The 23,789-nt window shown below is 55.5% G+C and overlaps 7 protein-coding genes across 7 annotated transcripts; 3 read left to right on the plus strand and 4 right to left on the minus strand.

The window, feature by feature from the left end:
• Window positions 1–30: 30 nt before the first annotated feature.
• On the plus strand, window positions 31–2,468 carry CH63R_00769 (Double-strand-break repair protein rad21; the record flags this gene model as incomplete). Its single annotated transcript, XM_018295744.1, has 2 exons — window positions 31–741; window positions 792–2,468. The coding sequence occupies 2 exons, from the start codon at window positions 31–33 to the stop codon at window positions 2,466–2,468; spliced, it is 2,388 nt and encodes a 795-aa protein (XP_018164106.1).
• Window positions 2,469–4,007: 1,539 nt separating this feature from the next.
• On the minus strand, window positions 4,008–5,195 carry CH63R_00770 (Hsp20-like protein; the record flags this gene model as incomplete). The annotated part of the gene is made up of 1 exon (XM_018295745.1): window positions 4,008–5,195. The coding sequence occupies one exon, from the start codon at window positions 5,193–5,195 to the stop codon at window positions 4,008–4,010; it is 1,188 nt and encodes a 395-aa protein (XP_018164107.1).
• A 3,291-nt stretch (window positions 5,196–8,486) lies between these two features.
• On the plus strand, window positions 8,487–12,202 carry CH63R_00771 (WW domain-containing protein; the record flags this gene model as incomplete). Its single annotated transcript, XM_018295746.1, has 3 exons — window positions 8,487–10,918; window positions 10,983–11,671; window positions 11,724–12,202. 3 exons carry the CDS (start codon window positions 8,487–8,489, stop codon window positions 12,200–12,202), a joined length of 3,600 nt encoding a protein of 1,199 aa, XP_018164108.1.
• Window positions 12,203–12,756: 554 nt separating this feature from the next.
• CH63R_00772 (Phosphomannomutase) lies at window positions 12,757–13,667 on the minus strand (the record flags this gene model as incomplete). The annotated part of the gene is made up of 2 exons (XM_018295747.1): window positions 12,757–13,464; window positions 13,566–13,667. 2 exons carry the CDS (start codon window positions 13,665–13,667, stop codon window positions 12,757–12,759), a joined length of 810 nt encoding a protein of 269 aa, XP_018164109.1.
• Window positions 13,668–15,046: 1,379 nt separating this feature from the next.
• On the minus strand, window positions 15,047–15,526 carry CH63R_00773 (RecQ family ATP-dependent DNA helicase; the record flags this gene model as incomplete). Its single annotated transcript, XM_018295748.1, has 1 exon — window positions 15,047–15,526. One exon carries the CDS (start codon window positions 15,524–15,526, stop codon window positions 15,047–15,049), a length of 480 nt encoding a protein of 159 aa, XP_018164110.1.
• Window positions 15,527–16,090: 564 nt separating this feature from the next.
• CH63R_00774 (Sodium/calcium exchanger protein) lies at window positions 16,091–19,326 on the minus strand (the record flags this gene model as incomplete). Its single annotated transcript, XM_018295749.1, has 2 exons — window positions 16,091–16,436; window positions 16,490–19,326. The coding sequence occupies 2 exons, from the start codon at window positions 19,324–19,326 to the stop codon at window positions 16,091–16,093; spliced, it is 3,183 nt and encodes a 1,060-aa protein (XP_018164111.1).
• A 528-nt stretch (window positions 19,327–19,854) lies between these two features.
• On the plus strand, window positions 19,855–22,600 carry CH63R_00775 (Condensin complex subunit 2; the record flags this gene model as incomplete). The annotated part of the gene is made up of 4 exons (XM_018295750.1): window positions 19,855–19,946; window positions 20,009–20,624; window positions 20,674–22,272; window positions 22,334–22,600. 4 exons carry the CDS (start codon window positions 19,855–19,857, stop codon window positions 22,598–22,600), a joined length of 2,574 nt encoding a protein of 857 aa, XP_018164112.1.
• Between the last annotated feature and the right edge of the window lie 1,189 nt (window positions 22,601–23,789).

The raw sequence follows: 23,789 nt of genomic DNA on the forward strand, positions 1-23,789 counted from the left end.
AGTGGGACATAGTCTCACGTGATGTGGCTGATGCGACCAAATTCTGCGCGGACCAACCCCTGCCCAATCCCAGCCCCGTCATTTTGCCTCTCCATTGGCACGGCATCCAGAAAGAGAAGACCACTACACCTTGACTCCCCCCTCCTACTCACCTCCTCCATCACCCTCATCGCTGCCCATCGCGCTTTTGCTGCTATCGCTACCGGTGCAAGTCACTCTTCAGCCTTTCGCGATCGAGACCATTTGCTTTCATGTCGCCGCGCCTCGAAGTTTGCGCGTGTTAGACCTCGACCTGATCGCTACATCCCCAACGCGACCCGATTCCCCACAACAACGCGTTCTCGTGTTTACCAGAGCTTCCGTAAACCGCCCCTCCAACCCCGGCGCGCGTCGCTGCCTATATACCTTGCGAGCAGTAGCTCTTACTTCTTGCTCCTCTTTAGCTATACCTTCATACTACTTTGCTCCGTCGCCGCCATGTTCTATTCGGAGACGCTCCTCCAAAAGAGCGGGCCGCTGGCCCGCGTTTGGCTGTCGGCCAACATCGAGCGCAAGCTTTCCAAGACGCACATTTTGCAGTCAAACCTGCCGGACAGTGTAGAGGCCATCATCACACCCGGCCAGGCCCCGATGGCCCTTCGTCTGAGCGGTCAGCTGCTTCTCGGTGTCGTCAGGATTTACAACCGCAAAGCCCGATACTTGCTGGAAGACTGCAACGAGGCTTCAATGAAGATTAAAATGGTGCGCTCGCCTTCTGTTTTATCCTTGACGCACTTTACTAAATTTTCTAGGCGTTTCGCTCAAGCGATAACCACGATATGGCTGTTGCCAACCTGTACGCCAACAACCGCGAAGCGCTGCTGCTGCCTGACAAGATCACCCCACTCGACAACCTGGATCTTCCCCCGCCTCCCGACGCCGCTTGGCTCTTGTCGCAAATGGACGATGTTGCAGCTACGCCGGTGGGTCGTAAGGGTCGCGTCAGCCATCGCGATATCAACTTGCAAGAAGACTTCAACAACAGTCAGTTCCTGACCCAAGGAGACACTCTCGACGACGAGCTGGAATTGGCACCTATGGAGGATCTCGACCTTGAACTTGACTTTGGCATGGACATCGATGATCGCCCCACCCGCATGGATACGACTATCGAGATGGGAAGAGACGCGCCCCTGGCACGTTCTGTGGAGGACGACATTTTCAGTGAACTCGACATTATGCCGCGCGGCAAGGACCAACCCGAACGCGAACCTTCGTTGGGTCTGGCTCTCGATTTTGGCGACGACAACGTTCGTATCGCGGACGAGGAGGGTGATATCCAGATGGGCGATGACAACGAATTCCAGTTCCCCACTGGCGACCAATCTCTCGCCCCAGGATTTCCTGGTGCTCTGGACATGCCACGCGCCCGTATCTCTGAGTCGCCGCTCTCCGAAATCGATCCAGAGTTCGCACGGGAAGTCGAGGAGGAATACTCCCGCATTCAGCACACGGATCTCTACGAACCGGATGAAGACCAGGAGCGCACCGTCGTTCGCCATCCTCAGCGTTCGAAAAAGAGAAAGATTCTTTTGCCGGATGAGCAGACGATGCTTTCCAGCAACCACATCAAGGATCAGCAGGCCAACCATGGCAACATCCTCAGAGCTCAGTCATTCCTGCCTAGAGATCCGTTTGTGCTCGCTCTGATGGAGATGCAAAAGAGCGGTGGTTTCGTCTCCAACATCATGCTCGAGGGTCGCAGTGCCGGATGGGCGCCTGAACTAAGGGGCATGCTCTCGCTTGAGGCCGTCAGCCGATCCAGCGAGTTAAAGAGGAAGCGTGACAGCGGCGTTGCTGATGTGGAGAGTGATCACGGTGCCACCTCCAAGTCACCCCGCCTCATCACGGAAGAGGAGGATGTCTTTGCAATTGAGGGTGTCGGGTTTGGCAACCAGAGCGTTGCGGGCGACGGCACTGTTCTCGAAATTCCGGCTGACGAGGAAGGTATCGCTTTCGGAGGAGACGATGACGACACTGCTCGACCTATTTCGGGCCAGGGAAGCCCTATGCCCGATTTCGACGAGACGACAGCTCCCGCTGTGCACCCTCAAGACAGCGGCCCTGTCTCGATCGGTACCAAGCATGCTGTGCACATCCTGAGGGATATTTTCGGTCCCGAGGCCGAGCATGACGCTGCGAAGCGCAAAAACACCGCCGTCGTCTTCCAAGACCTGTTGCCGGAGCAGAGGACGACAAAGGCCGATGCCACCAAGATGTTTTTCGAATGTCTCGTCTTGGCTACCAAGGACGCAATCAAGGTTGAGCAAGGCGAGGCCCTCGGCGCACCCATCAGAGTACGTGCAAAGCGTGGCCTCTGGGGTGCTTGGGCCGAGCGCGAGGCAGGCGGCGAGATCGCAGAGGAGGAAGAAGCCAACCAGCCTGAGCCGGCAGCCGTCAGCGCCCCGGCAGTTGCCGTCGAGGCATAGATGTCCTCGATTGTTTTGACGAAGACCTTCGGATTGATGCATAGCTATTAAAGGCTTGGCATGTAAAGTAGCCGTTCTTTCTCTCTCTGTTGAACTAAGTTGGAGGGGTCGGTCCTTGATATGGCACTCGGCCAAGTGGCGTTTGGAGTAAACTTGGGAGCTGGAGAGATACCAGATGCTGTTGCGGCCTGGGAGGGTAGGAAAAGCATGATTTGGGAACCCGAGCCGCATCTTCGCTGTTGGAGTGGCTTAATGTCGTTTTTCTGGCTTGTTTGAGGAGTGGATCGTAAAGTTGTTTTTGATTGAGGCCACGGCGGACCTGTAAGGATACCTTAGTTCCTAAGTAGTTAGCTGCTCTTCACAAATGAAGTTAGACCTTTCTTCCTGGCATTACGATCGCATAAGTGACGTGTGATGTGCGTTTGTTGCTTTACTTTCCCCCTGTACCCTTGAGACAGCTTGCTGCGGCTTCTCGTGCATCACACCATTTCCATACGCGATTGACTCTGGCCGACTTGAAAAGCAAGCATCATTATTAGACTGTTCATGTCAGAGTCAGAGTGTTCTTTGGCGATCCGAAGGTGGAAACCGCTCGCCATGGTGCCGAACGTGAGGTAAAAATGCACCTTGGGTGTGAATGGAATGCTTCAGGACAGGATTGCAATCAAGCCAGTGTTCACGACGTTGGGTGATGTCTCTCAAGCGGTAGTCTTGTAGCATGCTTCCAGAGCTACTTGTGGAGCTGTTCAAGGCAACTGCGCCAGAAGGACATAGCTTAGCTTGGGTTGAGAATCTATGACATTTGTCAGAACATATGACATATATCAGGTTCTCTGAATAAAACGTCAGTGTTCTTCACCTCAATACCGCAGTGTCTCTACCCTCGATGGTCCTTCCGCCTGACTGTCGGGTGCTTTGCTCCACGACCACACAATCTATGACTATTGTCGACACGTGTGAGCCTTTTCGAACGTGGAACAGACACTCTGAACTGTGCTCTGTATACCTTGCCCAAGCGTCACGGTTTTCCTTTACAGACAGAAAAACCATCGGCTTTGTCGAACTGGTCCCACCAGCCGAACGGCTTGATTTGGATCGTTCCGTATGCTGTGGTAATCTTTCGTTGGCAAAATCTAACCCTTTTGTAATTATAGAAGCAGCGCAATATTCTAGTTTCGTTCTTATTTAGCGGATCGGGCAGTCGCGAAGGAATGGACGGAGGGAAATGAAGGAAGGAGGGCATACACATTTTGACAACGACGCGTGCTTCTCCGGGCATACCAGGCCGAGTATGTCATACTTCAATCAAGGAAAACATCGGTTCGCATGGTAAGACATAAGGCAAAAGGTAAGCAAAGGGATCAGAGCATAGTGTCACAGACTCCAGCACAGATTCGGTGCAAAATGATTTAGTTTCCTAGTTATTGAATACAAATATACGAGAACGATACATAGAAATTCACCACCCTCCAGGATCCCGATTACTCACTCCCGCAAGCCGTTCTGCACAAAAAATATTCGAACACAAAAGGTATATGATTACTCGATGTCAACCTTGTGAATCTCAGTCCACTCTTTCTCGAGTTTGGGGACGGTAACAATGAGGATACCATCCTCCATCTTGGCCGTGATGGACAGCGCGTCAATATCCTCTCTCTCGGAGCCGGCAGGCGGCAAGGGGACGGAGCGGCTAAACATGCCGATCCTGCGCTCGCTCGACGCCATGGTTGCGAGGAAGTCCTCGTCGCCAGGGCGATAGACCACGCCCGCGACGCGGAGCTCGCCCTTCTCGGCATCCCAGTCGACGCCAATGGCGTCCTTCTTGGCGCCCGGGAGCGCGAAGTGCAAGATGTATGACTTCTCCGTGGCGAAGATGTCGACGGGCGGCGTGAACGAGTCGTCATCGTTGGCGAAGGTGGGACCGCCGCGGACACCGTCGCCGGTGGCGGGGTTGTTGAGGCCGCCGAAGCGGGTCGCCCACTCGCGGATCTGTTGAGCGAAGGGGTGGCCCGCGAACTGGCTCAGATATTCTTGCAAGTTGGCGAAGTCAAAGCCTTGGGGCTGGTTGTATGGCGGAGGGGGAGGCGGGGGTGGGTGGTGGTGACCGGCGCCGAAGAATGGGGGATGGGGGCCGGGAGGCGGCGGTGGTGGGCCCCGAGGACCGTGGGGGCCATGGGGATGGCCTCGGCTGTGGTGCCAGGGGTCGCCGCCTGGGGGTCCGCGACCGTGACGTCCGCGACCGCGCCGTCCTGGGCCTTGGGGAAAGTCGTGCTCGGGACTCTCGTCAGGGCTGTCGCGTATGGTGCCGGGAGAGTCGTCCTTCTCCTTCTCAGAGACGTTGCCAGTCTCGTCGGGGGCGTCACGCATGGCCTCTTCGGGGTCGCGCATGGCCTCGTCGGCCTCGTCGGCCTCGTTCATGCCGTGACGACCATGGGGGCCGTGATGGCCCCGGCCACCACATCGGCCGCCGCCGCGACGGTGGCCGAAGCCTCGTCGGTGCTCTCCCCAGCCGCCGTAAGCACCCCAGCCGCCGGGACCGCCGCCAAAGCCGAATTCGGAACCATGAAAGGGAAAGCCGGCGGGGAGGTTGGTCCAAGGGGCTGAATGATCGACGCCGGCGCCGGCGCGCATGTTGGGGTCGAGAGAGTGGATAAAATTCCAGAAGCCCTGGGGCCCGCCTGGACGATTGAAAGGGTTGTTATTACCGCTTGGCCCAGCCCAAGACATGATTGCTGCTGTTTGGTAATTGCTTATCGGTGTAAAATGCAGGAAAGATAGGTAGGTAAGTGTAAGATGTGTCGTGAATGTCGTAAAGCCGGTGAAGCTGAAGACGGAGGAGACATCTGGACATCACCATGAAGAAACGACCGTGTTATATATCAGGCGACGAGCACAAGCTATACCTCTGCAAGGCAGGAGCATGCGTACGCCTCCGTCTGATACTGGTCGAAGGCGAAAGCACTTACGCAGTCAGCCCCAACCAGTCAGAGCATTGTACAATACACCTTTGGCTCCGGGATCGAACATATCAGAAAGGTTTCGAATGAATAGGACATGGGAGGCATACAATCGCCACGCGTCCCGAAGAGGGGGATCGGCCCAGAGCTGATTGGGTGAAGCCGGAGGGCAGCCGTCTTCCCTCACCGAGCTCCGACATTGACGGTGTGTGAGACTAGTCCACCATCTACCCTGAACCGAGCTAGCCGTACGCCTTGATGACTCTAGGGCGGGGCCAGGCGTCCAAAGACGCGTCTTGATGATTACCTATGGACTCATTATTTGAAGTTGTCCCTGTCAGTTGTGTTACGCAGCTTCTGTTATTGAGGGGCAGGGAGTAGGCTGAGGCGTCGGTTTGGGTGGCCTAGAGTCCGGGACCGATGCTTGCAGGGGAACCGTTGTGGGGTTATGTGGCGTACTCGGTCCCGGAGGGCGATTCCTTGAGGAGAACAGGAGGTGCGGAAGTGCGTGTGCCACACTCGAATCGGGGTGCTCGCCACTGAAGAGAGAGGAGGGAAAGGCCGCGCACGCCAGGACGAGGCCTTACCCGTGGCTGGTCTAGCTGCTGCGTGGAACAGTCGTCAAGTCTTCTTGTGGTGTGAGTCAATCATAATGCCCCTGAGTGTTCGTCGTGTTCGGATCAAGTCGCCAGGATGTCTATTGTTAACGGCGAGAGCTGCCTGTGTCCTCGTTGATGTCGAGGAGTCGACATTGAATGCCATACGAGTGCGAAAACCACCAAAGTTCTCCAATCCAACCACCTCTCGAGACGACTCCTTCCCAGACACCATGGTCTTACACTCATCTTTGAAAACCACAATGGAAAAACATATCAAAAGAACTTGCACAATGACAGCCCAAAGCCCAAAGCCCAAAGGGCTAAAACCACAAGGACCGGTTACGTTGAGGAGGTTTATAGAGGTATTTGCGACAGCTGCGGTGTCCGAGAAGGAGCTGTTTTGAGTTTTGAGAGGGGTTGGAAAGGAGGACTTGCCTATGCCTGCCTTGATGTTGTAGCCTTGTGTGTAGTTGTGAGAGGATTTGACCGGGACTGCAATAAGCCTAGAGTCCCTTGCAGACGTGTTCCCGAAATGCGTATGGTCTGCTGCGTCGATTTACGGCAGTTCGTAGAAGTCGGAGATGGGCTTTTTATCTCTTCCGAGATTGATTTGGTTTTACCATCGAATCCTCCTTGTAGTCGTCAATTGTGTACCTAGAAAAATCTGCTACCTGAGTTCTTGAAACCAAAAGAGATAACAGAGACTCAGAAACATCATAGACACACTTGCTGCTGCTAAGTACGAACGCGCCACTAGGGTCACCTTTTCGATGCAATGCAGAGTAGACCCGTGTGTTCAAAAGCAAGACATATGTATCACGAATAGCTCGTCACACCAGATTTCATTTCTGGAACTCTTCCCCCCTGAATGAGAAGGCTAGTTGTCAATATTTCACCCGTCATGCAGCCAAGTAAGCAGCTCGCCCCGTCGAAGAAGCCCGTGACAGATCTACTCCGCGACAAAAGAAGAAAGAAGAAAGAAGAAAACATTCTGTCGTACTTTGAAGACGGCCACACACGTGGCCATGACTAGATGATTTAGATAATCACTCTTTAAAGCTCGGGCCAAGATGTGGCAAAGTGGCCTAAGCGTCTTAGAATGCTTACCTCAGTCTCCCAGTTGAGACTGTTCCCTCCCATCTGTTTGCATCTTTCCATGTTGTTCTGTTTGCTGCTCACTTTCTTTGCATGTCCATCTACCTGCCTGCCTAGGTTAGGTGGCCAACATTCATTTCGGTCTCTTCACTTCTCTCTCCCATTTTCTCATCATGCCGTCTTTATGCGTTTGTCTCGTTTGGCGCCTCCATCAAGTGATGGTCCACGAAAGCTGCATATGTGCGGGCACTTCACCCCCTATTTCTCGGCGCACCTCGACTCGCCGGATATCAGATGCCGCATTGCCCACTGCGACAAATCACTCTCATCTCGCCCTGTGTGCATTACGGGCTCGAGTGGCTCCGCTGCCACGCTCTAGGCTCCCTGAGACTCTCAAGCCAAGCAATTCGCGTTCATGGGCAGGCGCTTGCAACTTCAAGGTGAAGATGCCATTTGCTGCCGGCCAAACTCTAAGCGCCCAGCGACATGTAGCCAATCATGGAGCTCCGCTAGGCAAGATGCCACCATGCAGGGCTCCATACTATGTATGCAGTTGCTAGTATCCGTACCTAGGTAGTTGGACGTTGCTTCAGGCTCTTTGGCTCCCGAGTTGGCGAGTCCTGATGCCTCCGGCTCCCACTTCTGCGTTGGTCATGGGCAGCTGTCCCGCATTCATCATACAAGAGGCCCATACCATCCTCTGCCCCTGCAAATGCCATGCCTACCCGGCGAGGGCCTCCCGTGTGAGGAACTTGTCTATGCCGTAAATGTCCTCCCCTCCCCTCGCCTCCCCTCGCCTGCCCTCCCCTTGCCGCTGACGAGCCCCCCCCCCCCCCCCCCCCCCCCCCAGTCGTCCCAGTACATCCATCCCATCTCATCCCATCCCATCCCATTCCATGCCACCGCACTCTGCCCAATTCCTCCCGCCGCCGAACCCAAACGCTCACCTGGCGCTTGCGTCGTCCTATCTGTCATGTTCTTAATCTTGCTCATGAACGCGCCTCCATCTACTTGACGAGTTTACCTCTTGCTCTTCCCTGGGAAAACACATTTTGGCATATACTGTGCCGCACCCATCTTCTCCATCTATCGGGCCTGACAAGTCGGCCGGCCATATCTGCGGCCTCTCCCGCGAGACTCGAAGAACCCCACCAACCCCCCCATCAGCTGCGATCCTCTTCAGCATCCAACGGCAAGGCACAATAGCAAAGCTTCGCAGCTCCTATTAATAACTTTCCCCCTGGCCCGCAGACTTGAGCTCTCGCAGTGCGCAACTCGCATCTTGCACCAAGCCTGCGCTGCGCGTACCTGCGCAAGATTGTCCTTCCCCCCACCAGATACATTGTCCTGCCTTGACACGACACGTCATGGAGCGCAGTCGCGGCGTCCCTGACGCCGAGCTATTCCTTCACAAGCCTGCCGAGGAAGATTGCGACAGCCCAACGGTTGAGCCCTTGAGAATATTCAAACCTCAGAGTCCCAACCCGTCGAACGACCGCTTCAAGTACCCTGCTCCTCCGTCGGCCTCGGGCTCGTCCCCCTTCACATCGAAGCCGACATTCCCTCTGCCCCCGGGCGCCTCGAGCTCTGCCGCCCCTCTACCTTACCCCGACGAAGAAGACCTTCGGCCCGGGAAGCCAACCAAACCTACCATCACCGCCCCGAAGCGCTTTGGCTCTGACTACAATGATATCACCCCGCGGTTGAATGCCAGTCCGGTCGAGACGAAAAGCCCTACCCTCGCTGAACGACGTGGCACCGGCCCGAGGCCACTGGGCGCTGCATCTCCTCAGAGCCCAGCTGGTGAAGACGGTGGTCTTTTCGCGAAGCCCTTGACCGCGCCCCAGCCTCAGCGCCCGGCCGCTTCTACCACAAACTACCCCTCTTATACCAAGAAACCCTACTACCCCCCGCCGGCCGGCGCATCAAGCTCCACGCCGCCTGCCCAGAGCCAGTACCAGAGCCGACCACCCCAGAGCTCCGATCATCTCGACATGCCGGGCCAGAACAGTGTGAACAGATTCGCCTCTACTGCTTCGACCTCCACGACCCGCGCCAGCCGGGGATCTCCACCCCCGCCAGAGACCCCGATTGTGGAACCCGGGGTCATCCCTGGTGGTAGCATCGAGGCGCGGTATGCCGCGTCCGGTATCTCAGGCACAGCGACCTTGACCAGCCTCCAGGCGCAACAAGCACAGAGCGCCGCCGCCTCCCAGAGATTAGCCCAGTATGGCGGAGCACCACCCCCGGCGCGGCCGTGGACGCCCACCGAGAACCCGGAGAATCAACCTCATGGGCCGCCCACGGTATACCAGGGGATGAATCCGGTGACTAGCCCTACACAGTCCACGTTCAGTCCTCCTCCTCAGCAGGCGACGAACCAAGCGGACCAGCCCGCTCTCCAGGTAAGCGTCCTCGAGCAGGACTACCAGCGGCTAGGCTTGAACGACCCTCCGCCGGCCTACTCGAGTGTCACCCCGCCAAGCAACTCGTCATACCCTGCCGAGAAGCAGCGACCTGCTCAGCAAAGGGCTGATTCAACGCCGTCCGTCGCCACTTCCGCTGCTCAACCACCTCTCAAGAAGCCTGCGACAGTCGGGCCTGCTGCGGCAGGTTTGGCGTCGCCTTCTCTCCAGGGTCATCCGGCTTTCGCCAACGACCCGAGACCGGAGCAGAACGGACAGTCGTCAGCCGCACAGAGTGCCCCTGTTGTGCAAACTGTTCAGACGCCCGCGAGCTTCCAAGGCGCCGGCCCGTCATCTCCACCCCCGTTACCAGAGGGCTGGATTGCGCATCTTGACCAGAACTCCGGACAGTACTACTATATCCACTTGGCGTCCCAGGCTACTCAGTGGGAGTTCCCCAAGGGTCCTAATCCTATGCAGCATGAAGCTGCGCCCCTGTCGCCCACGACGTCAACCTACGGCAACCCTCTCGCATCTCCCATGTTTGGAAAACAGTCTCTTGGATCCCCAATGTTTCCTCCCCAGACGCCAGGTTATGCCGAGAGCATCATGAGCGTTGCGGCGTCTCAGACGCCGACAACTGCTGGATTTTCCGGGCCACCTCCGAGTGCCGGCGTCGATATGTACAGGATCCAGCCAACAAACGGTGTCTACTTTGGCCCCTACTTGCGGTACTGTAATATGGACTTTGAAAAGGGCTCATGGCTGGGAAGCATCATGATCGTGACAGACGCTCCACAGCCGCCAACCATCCACATTCACCCGAGCAACGATCTTTCGCCCAACCCGCGCCAGCTGACACCGCACAATATATTCACACACCAGCGCTGGACGTTCTACAAGTACGACATCGATCTGCCCATGAGCGAACATGGAACTGAGAGATGGACATACGCCGTGACGTCGCATCTGGGATGTACGCGTTACGAGTTCGTCATTGCCGGCCGCCATGAAATTGGATGGAGGTTCGTTGCCCACTCGAACAACGACTTTGCTGCGTCAACGTCTCAGGCCGAGCGCTCGAAACTCGGCGGTGTCGGCTTCATGTGGAAGGACGTGCTTCAAAAGAACGTCGACTGCGGCGGCTTCCACGTCCAGCTTGGCCTGGGCAACCAGATCTACGGCGACAGGTTGTGGAAGGAAGTTCCGTTGCTGAAGCAGTGGCTGGCAATGAGTGGCAGAGATAACAGGAAGAACGCGCAATGGACGGCGCGCCATGAGGAGGATGTCTCCCACGCCTACTTCCATTACTACACCAGTCACTTTGACCAGCCTTACTTGCGAGAAGCTTTCGCTCAGATCCCGCATGTTTTGCAGGTTGATGACCACGACATGTAAGTTAAAAGCTCCACCCACACTACTGAATGGGGTTCTCTCGATGGTGGCTGACCCGATCAGTTTTGACGGCTACGGCTCGTACCCAGAGTACATGCAAGGGTCCCAAATGTTCAAGAACGTCGGCCGCATCGCTGTCGAAATGTACTTGCTCTTCCAACACCACACAACCGTGGAGATTCTCCGAAACGTCAGCAACGACACGGACCTTTTCACCATTACTGGCCAGGGCTGGCACTTTGTCAAGTATCTTGGTCCTGCAGTGGTTGTTGTTGGACCTGACTGTAGATCCGAGAGAAACCAAAGCCGCGTCATGGCCGGTCCAACGTATCAGGGCATCTTTCCCAAGGTTGCGACGTTACCGCCTAGCGTACAACACTGCATATGGATGGTGTCCGTGCCTCTCGTCTACCCGCGCCTCGAGGCAGTTGAGAGCTTAGCTGGCGCCGTTGCGACTGGCAAGAAGGTTGTCAACACGTCGTACAACCTGCTTGGCAAGGTCACGAGCTCGGTGGCCGGTGTCGTCGGCGGCAAGGACGTTGTGGCACAGGGTTTCACCCAGGTGAAGAAGGCTGTCGGAAAGTCGGGTCTCATGGGCAACGTCCTCAACCAGTTTGGTGAGATCGATATCGCCGAGATCTTCAAGGACATGTGGACGCATGACTCTAAGGACCTGGAAAGGACTTACCTTATCCGGACCCTTCAGGGCATATCTCAACAAAAGGGTATTCGAATGACGTTTTTGTCAGGAGGTAGGCACGGTCGCATCTTGCACTGTCCGAATGGTTCTAACACAGTCTACAGACGTCAATTGCGCGGGAGCGGGCCTGGTCCACGACCCGACACACCCCAGCGACCACAAGACAATGTACCAGGTCATCACGTCGCCCATCGTCGCGCAGCCGGCGAGCAATTACATACTCAAGCTTCTTCACAACAACAAGAGCCTCTACGTACCTCAGAACGGGCACAAGTCCGGCCACGAGGTATCGGACACCAAGGAAGACATGATGGAGATCTTCCACACCGACGCTAGCGGCTCCTCGCGGGAGCTCAAGAAGCTCATGGGGCGCAGGAACTACCTTGCGGTCGTTGCGTACGACCCCGAGGCCGTCCCCGGCCAGCAGCAGCAGCCGCAACAGCAGCAGCCGCAACAGCAACAGCAACAGGGCTTGCAGAAGCTGAGCCTGGCGGTTGACTTTGTGGTACAGGGAGATGGTGCCTTCACGGCGCCAACAAAGTATGGGCCGGTGATTGTGCCCCATCTGGAGTTTGGTCGGTAGAGGGACGGAAGGCAGTGACTGACTGCTTCCGGCGGGGGGAGAGGTGGTGCTTGGCAACAAACTTTTCTCTTCTTCTCATTGTTGGATAATTTAATGTTCTTCTCCCACCGTTCCCGGCGAGACGGAAGAGAAAAGGCGACAGCGGGTGGACAGCGATGGCTTGACGACCTGATTTATACATTATCTACATTTCGTCTTTGATACGTCGCGCATCAGCCGTGTTCCCAGATGGTGAGTGTTTGCTTTCTTGCCGGCTGCTGATCATCACATCTGGCCGAACAGGGCTATGCTTTCGGTCATTGCAAAAAAGTCATTCCATCTGCTCTACTGTAATTTCAATGCGGGAGAAGATCGTCCACCGCTCTTGACATGTAAAGGTCTGTTGTTCCCCATCCGTCGCTCTCAAGTCAAGAAAACTTGCACGTGTTCTCCTCTCCGCCTCTGCTCCTCCTTTCCTTCCTGCTTTGCAGGCCCATTCCCGGGCCGAAATCAGTCGTCGATATAGGTCGTCCGTCCCGTATCTAGGGTGGAGCCTGCACTCCGCAGGCGCCGGTTCACAAGTCGAAGGTTTCCTTGATGATGCGCATAGTGTCCTCGGGACCGCTGACGGAGTGGCCGATGGTGCGCTCGTCGACGTAGATTTCGTAGTCGTTGCCACCCTCGGCCGTCTTGTCGCCAAAGAAGTGAATGTGCTCGTACTTGATGCCGCCCTCCTTCTTGGCCTCGTTCTCAAGGTGGCCGAGGCAGTACGTCTTGTCCCAGCCGGTGGGGAAGACGTCGAAGGAGATCTGGCCGCCGATGGAGAAGGTCAGGCCGAGGTGGCCGAAGCGCTCACGCAGCTTGGCGACGAAGTCGCGGCGGACGTTGTGGACCTTGTCGTACTCCTCAAAGGCCAGGCGTTCGGCGTTGGAGGCGTTGCGGCCGATGGGGGAGATGTTGACCATGCCGTTGCGGAACTCGATGAAGGTGCCGCGCTTGATGGGGATGTCGAGGTCGGCGATGTGGTGCAGGGCGAAGCGGACGAGCTCCTTGTACTGGTCCTCGCCGATGTACTTGATGAAGCTGTTGGAAGCGAGGGGCTGGCCGAGCTTGAAGGCTGTCAGGCCGTTCTCGGAGAAGCAGAAGTCGAAGAGGGTAGTGACGGGCGTGCTGGCGTTGCCCAGCTGCTCCTGCTGCTTAGAGTAGTCGGAGCCGCCGACGAAGCCAATGGCGCACTTCTGGCGGAGTCGGGCGAGAAGGTCGAGAATCTCTGGGGAAGCGCCCTGGGGAGGGAAAGAAGGACGTTATCAGCTTGAGTCAGGAGGGAGCTTGGGAAGATGGCTAAGTCGGGGAACGGGGAAGGGTGAGGGAGTTGGTGGCTTACAAGTCGAGCGGGAGTGAGGGTGCCGTCGACATCGAAGAGGCAAATCGTCGTCTTGAGCGGCCGCTCCTCGAGAGGGGGGTAGCTGGGGAGGGAGGTGGCCATTGCGACTGACTGATTTGGTCAATGCGCAAAGAAAGCAAGTTGAGAGAGAAGCTTGGAGACTCAGAAGCTAGGTATCGTGTGTTTGGAGTTGTGTAGGCCTCTCTCTCTGTCTCTCTATCTCTCTCGGGAACACGCACACACCGAAAACTGGGCAGGGGCAGAGAGGAGAGGCGGTCAGAAAGTTTGGCGATCGTGCAGGAAGCGAAGAAGGCCGTACTGTAGCTCCTCTGCGGGATGTGGCAGGCGCGGCGCGGGGTTGCTTCTGGGATGGCGGGGCAGGTTGCGGCTGCTGCTCAAGGGTCGTCGGTGGATGGAGTGGATTGATTGGGTTTCAAGCTGCAGGTGCAAACAAACTAACTAGGCATCTGGGTACTGTTAGAAACAACGACAGCAACCAAAGGGCGGATGCTGCCTTTGCTTTATATCTTTGCAGCAGACGACACCGAGCATCAAATGTTGGGGTATACGAGTGAGTGGGCACTGGAGTTAATTGCTGTGCCGGCTGAAGTCATGCCGGTTTCTCAGTTGACAGATCTCATGGACCGATACAATGCTCGGCGGTGATCTGTCCTCGTCGTCAAAGGCCAAAACGAGGCATTACGAACCTGAGGACAGCTTTGCTCTTCACGTCTAAGATTAGGCGGCCGAAACGAGATGAGAGGCACTAACTAGCCTACGTAATGGCGGTGGCAGTGTTCGATGATGATGCATGGTCTTGTTTACTACACAGTCCCGACAACGTGGTCAATAATGCATACCATCGTAGAGAACCCCCTGAATCAAGACATCGTGGCCTCTGCAGGGAGGGCTTGTGGAGCACATTAGGAGATCGCCAGAGGTGTAAGGGACTGTCGATTACAGAGTACAGTGGACTGGAGAACACCCAGCTTTGAACGAAGCCGGACAGGGATGGGCCGTTCGGGGTCGATTATGGAGCCTAAACCGCGTGCGTCGCTCTGATTCGGTGATTATGCCCCGTCAACACACATGTTTACCAGCTCTGACTAACACACCATCAAGACCATGGCATTCTTCTACGGGTGTTGGTTGCAAAGAACAGATATCCATGATTCCTTTGTAGGCTATGAAATATTAGGGAGTGTCCTGGACGACAATACTGCTGCGCCTCTGTTTTGAAATTTGCGTCTTGGAGAGTGACTCACTCACTCCTTCCCGTCGTTTGAGCGACCCGAGAACGGGTTTCTACAGGAAAGCTCTCGTCAGCAAGTCGTGCGGAGCCTCAAAGGGTGATTTTATTGCATGCCCTTATGTTGAAAAATGTTCAGGTAGACTTGCCTCTTCGTGGGTGAATTCGGCCTTGTCGCTCGTTCCTGTTCAGACCCGGCCTGATCAGAGTCCTGGGACTTCTCAGTTCCATCTCAAATGTTGAAACCAGCACTGATTTCTTTACCGATATCCGCAAGACCCCCCTTCTTCCCAATCCTAATGCTGTCATCGCCGCCGCCGTTGTAAGCAGAGAATGCCGTCTCGACGACGCCCCCGATCTTGGTGTAGCCAGGGCTCTTGCCGGCGGCCTGGTCGGCCTGGTAGTCAGCAATGGCCCTCTTGGTCTCCGAACCGATGTTTGCCCATTCCTGTTTGCTACCCGCTGTCTGGCACAGCTCCTGCTGTTGCTGCGGCTGGTGCTGGTGCTGCCCAGGCCTTTTCTTGCCGGTGAGCTGTTTGTTCAAGTCGGTCAGTCTGTTGAGGTCTCCTATTTTGGTTCTCTGGTCCTTTGATGATGAGAGAATTCGTAAATGGGTTATTGAAATTGATTTGGAGCCGATGACTAAGTATTGCCTTCGCTGAGTCTGAGATGGGCAGTTGCGGAATATCTCGAAAACAAAATAAGACCACATGGGCGAGAGTATGGTTCTTTATCTCTCGCGCTAACCCGCCATGTCTTTATGATCCTATGATCCCGCCACGCAAAGTCCCTTTCGAATATCGTCTTAGTGGTCTACCGTCATTTGGTTGTTGATGCCGCTGTTGGGGGGGGACACGGCGTGCAAGCATTTCTGTGCGAAACAGACACATCAGAGGGTGTCAACCTGCAACGTGAGACTGTGCCTAGCTTCGACATCCTTCTACGCTATATTAAAACAAGGATCCTCGCTAGATGAAATTGCACTTGCCCATCGACAACTTGTTAGCCCTCCATGGGCCAATAGCGGAGTAAGTTAGCTGATCCCTCGCGATGATGCGTGTCATGGTGGATGTGTGATATAATAATGTGTCCTAAGTATGTATGTATATCTGTTGTGCTCTTGTTCGTGCCAATGAGGTAAAGACTGTCTATACAGGATTGCGGATAATCGTTTGTTCTTCGTCGCACGCTATGCTGGGGTATACTCATACGTGTAATATACTTGCACAAATACCAATACAGTTTGTACGCAAGCTCGCAAGGGAAAATTGTGGTATTAAAAGGTAAGGGAATAGGACACATCGGTCCAGACACCCGTCAGCTCAACAACCACGTTAACAATGGTGCTGATCATCCATAGAATGATGAGCCCGTATCCAATCTTCCGTGACATCACCCATTTGTTCATCGGGACGATGATCAGAAGACCAAGTAATGTGAGGAGCAGGGTGATGGCCGAAATCATCAGCGTGCCCCCGATCTGAATGTTGTACGAATGGTATTTGAACGGCTTGTCAGGATGCTTCTTGTGTCGGTGATTGGCAGCCTGTACCATCATGTAGACACCGCCGATGCCGATACCAAGGAGAATATTGAGCATGGGACCGCCGAAGCAGGCGGATCTGAATTAGGGGTTAGCTAGCGTTGGCAAAATCAGGGCTATACATGAACTTACAGAGCCATGACGGGGAATCCAAGCCGAGCAACAGTGATGTCGGCAATTAGGTCACCGACACTGTTACCCGCTGCGAAGATGGTCAGCCCAAGGAGTGCTTCCGAGATGCCAAAAATCACTCCAAAGGCTTTCAAGACACCAACGACCTCACCGGCAATGGTTGAGATCCAAGCGATGGCGATCGTGAACCCCATGAAGCACAGAAGGAAGTGGTACTTGGGCCTCTTGTCAGGGCTTGTCGTCAACAACAGAAACCCGAGCAGTATCGTAGACACCAGGAGTGTATAGAGAATAAACCTGACAAGAGTCTTGTACGGCTGATCGAAGTCCTCCTTCATGTTCGCCCATAAGATGATGACGGCGAACAAAGGCCCTGTGAAAAGTTGAATTGCGACAAGCCATCTGTTCCACTGTCCCGAATCATCGGCAGCAGCAAGGCTACTTTCTGAAGGCAACGGTGCTGCTGGTTTGGTGTGTTGCGGATGACTTGTCGGTATCTCCGTTGCCACACGCACACCACTCGGGGAATCGATTGCGATGAGTGCCGGAGAACCCTTTGGGGAATGGTCAACAGAGTGCATGCGAGAATGCGTCAAGGTGCTTCGCCTGAAGCGCTGCCACTCTGTTTCTTCTCCGAGGCCCTCGTGAGCAGCTGCTGGGGTCGGAGCATTGCAATGAGCATGATCCCGCGTCAACGGATCTACTGCAGTTTCGTCCGAGGAATCGTCGGCGCTCTCGTTTTCCACCACCGGCAGTGTCAACACCAGAAGCAAGATGCTCGGGACAGAGATTGCACTGACAAATCTGTCCCAAAGACTCTTCTGCTTCCAACCCAATAAAGTCGGGAACAGTGTTGCCCAAAAAATGTGCGGAGGAGGCAAGATTGCGTATGGCCACCACCTCACTGGTTTAGGAATGGCCATCTCATAAGGCGCAAAGGGAACTTCCAGACGAGCCATGCCAGGCGGCATGAAGAACTCGGTCGGCTCATTCTGAGCAGCTGGCGTCAGAACAAGAGGCGATTCTGTGTAGCCAGGGAAGGGCGACGCGGGCGAAGACCTGTCGCTGAAGCTCCCGCGCCGACTTGGGATCTGAAGTGAAAGTTGACCAGGTGATGGCCGAGACTCTGGCGGCTCGCTGCCTCCTGTATCTTGACGTTGAGGTAGTGCTAAATCGATGGGCGGGGGTGCTAGATTGCCACCGATCTTGAAGGCTGGCGATCGACTTCGGTTCCTAGCGTCCTGGACTTTGACCTGTTCGATTGGGTTCGCTGGAGTATCTTGGGCAGGGAAGCGCCAAGGGGAGTGATCTCGGCTGTTGACGGAACCCGGAATGTCGCCAGATGACAAGGCACGATTCCTGTTTTGCCCAAATTCTTCGACCGCACCGATTGTGTATCTTCCCGAGTCAGAAGTCGGTCCCAATACCGTGTTCGTTTCGCTGTTACCTCCGAGATGATTGACCGAGTATGCTCGACCATGCATCGGTCTCATTCTGTGGTTGCTTTCCTTTTGCAACTGAGCCAGAGCTGACCGGAACTCCAAGGCGCCGACCAAACTGGGACGGATGGGCGTGAGGGTGTTACGCCGTCTGCCTCTGGGCCGTAGAACTCGCATACTGCTTGCCATCTCCGCCACCACATGCCGCCCGTGGTCGCTGTCCTCCGCGTCCTCTTCGTCTTCGGCCTCATCGTCAACTTCGATTCTCGGTCCAGCCTCCAGTGCGCTGATGTCTCCAGCGTTTGAGGCGGCGCCGGAAATTACGTGACGGTCCTCGTCGTTGGGATCATCCCGGTATGGCTCCGGAGCCAGCTCGTCGTTGAAATGCCCCACCGCTCCGTACACATGACCTCGTGCGGCAGCTTCCCGGACCCGCTGCTGACTCCGCCTTGTCGATAACCAATGCCAGGTGACAACGGTAACCACGTAGAAGATGTAGTAGCATACCATCGTTATGCATTCCCATAAATGCAGATGGCCATCCGCCAGAAACACCATGGTGAAGCACACGGCGACGATGAAAAAGGACAGATCCCGGACGTATGTCTTTCTCCCCACTTTAAACTCCCGAACCAGAGCCATGGATCCAGCTACCACGGCGGTGATGAAGCTCGCCGCGCCGATCAGCTCCCCAACCGCCATGCTGGCGCTGTTTGAGCCCATGGCCGCAAAGGTGCTAAAGACGTCGGGAGATCCATTGCCAAAGGCCAAGAATGTGACGCCGGCTAGACTCTCGCTGAGGCCCAGGATTGCTGAAATGGTGTTGAGATTGACGCTGAAGAAATCACTGGCGGCGATGCCAATGGTTGTGAAGAGCAAGCCGAGCCAGCAGACCAGAATGACAAAGGCCAGGGACTGTGCATTGGCAAGGTCGCAATAGTACAGCGTGAGGTAGGAAAGTAGGCCAGCCTCATCATCACCGCAATGAGCCTTGACAAAGGCGCACTGGTCATCGGCGCGGTGGACATCGCGGCACTCGGTGAACTCGGATCGTTTGGTGAGGGGTGACGTGTCTTGCAAGTGAAGCTGCCTCTCGGTCGTTTTGGCCAAGAGAGAGCAAGATACCAAAAGGGATATCAAAAAGACCGTCGCGTAAAAGGGCCGCAAGCGAAGGCCGCCCCCTCGAAGCTTGGAGGTTGCTGGCATGCTGACGTCAAATCCTGTGCGTAATTGGCTCATCCGAAGCCATGGCAGACTGCAGTTGCGTTGGCGTGCGTGTGATATGCCGCTCGTTCCGCCGTGCAAGGAGGAACGGGTGTCTTTCGGCGGAGTCGCAATACAAGAAGGCTGCGGCGTGTTTGAGCTGAACTGCAAGATGCAAGCGCTTCTCACGTTCATGTACTATTCGTGAGGTCTGAGGGAGGCAGCCCGGGAAAACCTGCCCAGTAACATTGGGAAATGGAAGCGTCGCAAGATCTTGGCCACGTCCGCAGGCAGTGCCCTGATTGAGCCAAGCCCCGCGGCTGGGAAATGCACACTCTGACAGGCAGTTGGAGTGGCTGTGCATCATCGACGCGGCAAGTTGAAGAGAGAGGGGCCGATCGGAACGGCAACTGCAAGAGGGAGGACAGGTGCATATGACGCCCGGTTGATAACAAATGATGTCACGTGCCGATAGCACGGAAGTTTGGACGAAACGACCAGGTTTTTCAGCTTCCCCGCCCCTTGCCGGCCCGAATTGACAATATTGACACCTAAGATTCTAGGCCATTATTATCTTTTTGTTGTTTCGCGTCCCGTCACTGGGGGGGGTCACTGGGGGGGCGTGCTTAGTGGGGAAAGTAAACACACGGCGGCACTTTGAGCGCAGCACAGCAACAATCAACAAATCTGACGATCGACAACCTCAGTGCCAACAACACAAATATGCCTCGAGTGGCCCAAGTACCGCGCGCCGGTAGCGTCAGAGCGACTTCAGGGTCCATGAATGCATCGCCGTTCAAAAACTCCCCAGTCAAGTAGGTTTGCGACGTTTGTGGCTCATCGGTTTTGCCTAGCAACGAAACTAAACGACATTCAGAATCCCCCTCAACGATGATGCGGAAGAAAAGGCGCGACGAGCGCATTCGCGCCATGCGTTTCACGAGCGCCAGCGCAACGAATTGAAGGCAGCCGCTGCTACGCCGCTGCGCAGAAACAACGGTAGCTTGGAAGACCTCGAGAACGACACACCGGGCTCAAACCCCAAGACACCACACGCCCGCGGCAGCCGTGGCCGGCAAATCGTTGACGATGACGACGACGAAGGCTTTGTGGTAAGCGGAAGCGCGGTCACGCCTATGAAACGTGTTCCGATTCTCGCCAACTTCGAAGAATGGATGAAGATGGCAACGGACAACAAGATCAACGCAAACAACTCCTGGAACTTCGCACTAATCGACTACTTCCACGACATGTCGTTGCTCAAGGAGGGCGACGGAGTTAATTTCCAGAAGGCCAGTTGTACGTTGGACGGCTGCGTGAAGATCTACACCAGCAGAGTCGACAGTGTCGCAACCGAGACCGGCAAGCTTTTGAGTGGTCTTGCAGACAGCAACAGCAAGAAGAAGGGCAAGGAGGGCGACGATGTTGACGGGGAAGAGAGTGAGGAAGAAGTTGACGAAGACGGCAACGTTAGGAAGAAGCCGAAGCGGAAGGTGTGTGTGCGAAACAACACTGTTCATGCCGGGATACTAACTCTGGTAGACTCAGCGATCCTCCGAGGCGACCCTCGCGCCTTCCTTTTCCTCGCTGCAGCTGAAGAAGTTCGAACTAGAGTTCGCCGTAGACCCCCTCTTCAAGAAGACTTCCGCCGACTTCGACGAAGGCGGTGCCAAGGGCCTGCTTCTGAACCATCTCATGATCGATGCGCAGGGACGTATCGTCTTCGACAGCAGCGACGATGTCGGCGACGCACACACCTCAAAGACGAGAAAGAAGAACGACGAAGCAGAAGACGAGGACAATGAAGACACGGATATGCAAGATGCTTCGGCGATACAGGAAGAATCCGAGCAAGAGAATACTGAAGATGTCGAGATCGACCTTGGCGCGCTGGGCTCCAAGTTTTTCTCCGATTTGGGCCGTCTTGACGAGCTAGACGTGTGTCCGTCATTGAAGAACTTCGATCTTGGCAACCCCTCAGGCTCTATGGACGTCCCGTTTCTTAAAGCGCCAGAGGACTGGAGAGGAGACCAAGACAAGGAAAGGTCCCCGGACTTGCTCGGAGATAATTCTGGCATGTTCATCGACGGCGACAACGCAGCTGGCTTCGACGATGACGATCTTGGCCTCGGCGGCTTCGAAATCGGTGCGGACGTCGCTTTTGGCGAGGGCGGCGAAGCTTGGGCGAGGGAGGCCGCCCTTGAGCCGCAAATGCGGGTTTATGATGCCGGTCTGGGCGAAGATGCTGCTGGGGGCGATGGCGTCGACATGCTCGATCAACGCGACGGGGACTTTGTCGTATCAATGTCTCACGCGCAAAGTGCCGACAAGATGCATGAAGACATCTTGGGTTACTTTGACCAGGCGCTGCAGAAGAATTGGTCGAGTGCGGAGCACTGGAGGATTCGGAAGATTAAGGATGTCAACAAGCCCGCGGGTCCTGCCCGTGTGCGGAAGGAGAAGGAGCCTTTCGAGATCGACTTCTCCGCGCCGCTTGACCAGAGCTTAGCTGATGTCCTGTATACACAGGCTTCCAGCAACTCGGCCATCTCCATGCCCAAGAAGGACTGGAAATCAAAGTCACGTAATCTGCTGCCGGACGATAAACACTTTAACTCGAAGTCGCTTCTCAACCTCTTCCTCAAGCCTAAGGCTCGCCTCAGCAGACGACGAGTCCTTGGCAATAGAGGCGGCATGTTTGGCACCGCGGGACCGGACAGGGACGTACCAGAAGGCGAGATGGACGAGGCATTCTGGGCACAACAGAAGGCACCGATGAAGAGTGAGGAAGAGACACCGCTACCGGAAGGAGACTACGATGCCAACTTCTTCCAAGACGACGCTCTCCCCTTCGCTGGAGGGTTGGAAGACGAGGACGACGAGTTTGCTGATGCCCGCGAGCATTTCTCGCCCATGGCCGAGGGTGATGCCGGCGCTACTGAAGCAGCGGGCTTGACAGCTCTGCTGGGTGGTGATGCTGCTACCAATGCCCTGACAGGCGCCTTTGGCACCACGCTGGTCACACAAACTCGCCGTCTGCGGCCAGATTACGTGCAGTACGCGCGTGTGGCTAAAAGGGTCGATGTCAGGCGGTTGAAGGAAGAGATTTGGAAGGGTATGGGCCTCGAACAGCTGGACAATGTAAGCAAAACAAACCCTTGGACTATCAACGCCACAGAATGCATACTGACTCTGGCTCTAGGATTCTACGCATCTTCCTACGTCGCCACCCAATGACCCCGTGCCCCAGGAGCCGTCCAAGCATACATCACTGAGATTTACTGAGGTTATGAACGGCCTGCACTCGGTTTACCCGAAGCAGATGATGGAGGATATCTCGACGAGTTTCTGCTTCATCAGTCTGCTGCACCTCGCCAACGAAAAGGGACTGGTCATAGAGAAGACCCCTGAGCTCACGGAATTGAACATTCGTAAGGATTGGACGGCCGAGATTACAGGAGCGGAGTAGGAGACCAAAATGATCGAATCAAGAGTCGTCATTGGGTTGGCTCTGCGGAGGCCTGGCGTTTTGTCATGTTTAACGACGATATGCTAGGGGTTTCTTCTTTTTTTCGTCTTCTTTCTGTATGGTTTGGGTGCCTCCAATAATGAACTGAGCGGCAAATAATCCGTTTCCAAGCCTGCCTGTTATCCCGAGCGGCTTGAGCTGGGACGAGAGTCTCGTATGACATGTTATGTAATAGACGATGGCAGATTCAGCAGGTTCCGGCTGGTGTTGAGATCATACGTACATTTTTTTTCTCTTTTCGATCTGGCTGCCGTTTCTTCGTCATCCCAGCAACGGTGAAGGCGACCAGGCTGCGTAGAACTAGTGCTCTTGCCCGATTGTTATTGGCATTAGCATAACAAACTCTGTCCCCCTCAACACGTTCCCGACATGGGTCTGGGACCGCTCGTTTCCCGTCATCTCGACTACACGATTACCTCGGACGGCGACGCAAGGGGCACAAGCCGGGGCCGGAACACGGATCATTAGATGGCATCTCAAGTGAGCGCCGATATTCTCTTTAGGGCACGTGCAATAATGTGCAATCAAAGAGGTCAGCGGGCGGTTGAAGGGGAGGGGTTCATCTTGTGTGCGGTCACCTTGTGGGAGGGATTGTGGTTTGCATGCACGTCAGCCAGCAGTAGTGCCTGCCCTTATGTACTGTGTAACGTCAGTTGCAACTCGCAGCTCGTCAGTCAGACTCTGTTCCCTTCTTTCTATCCCCCATCAAACCAGCCAAACGGTGGAGAAGGGGAAAGGGAGAAGCAAAAGTCACTACTCGCGCCCGCTCACCTCCGCGGCACAGAGGGACCAAAACTGGTGCCTACCTAAGTTTAGTCGTTGTTTGAGATGCCTGCGATCCCTGGCCAGAGATTGGAGATCGCCCAGCGGCCGCCCCCTCTCCGCCCCCCCGGAAAAGAAAACGAGGGGGAAATAGCAACACCCGCCAAGGCGAACCGGGGGTTGGTCAGTCCAGGTCCGCATGATGACGTTAGAGGCTCGACAAAATCCTGAAGGGAGTGTTTCGCGTGCGCGACGAACCTGCAGGCGCTTCGAATCAGGAAGGACCCTTCACTTCGCAACGGTACTAGCGGGCCGCCTAGGTACCTAGGTTGGCGTTGTTTTTTCTTGTCATGGCCATAGTCAGGAG

The sequence above is a fragment of the Colletotrichum higginsianum genome, chromosome 1 (assembly GCF_001672515.1).
Source record: "Colletotrichum higginsianum IMI 349063 chromosome 1, whole genome shotgun sequence".
Lineage (NCBI taxonomy): Eukaryota > Fungi > Ascomycota > Sordariomycetes > Glomerellales > Glomerellaceae > Colletotrichum > Colletotrichum higginsianum.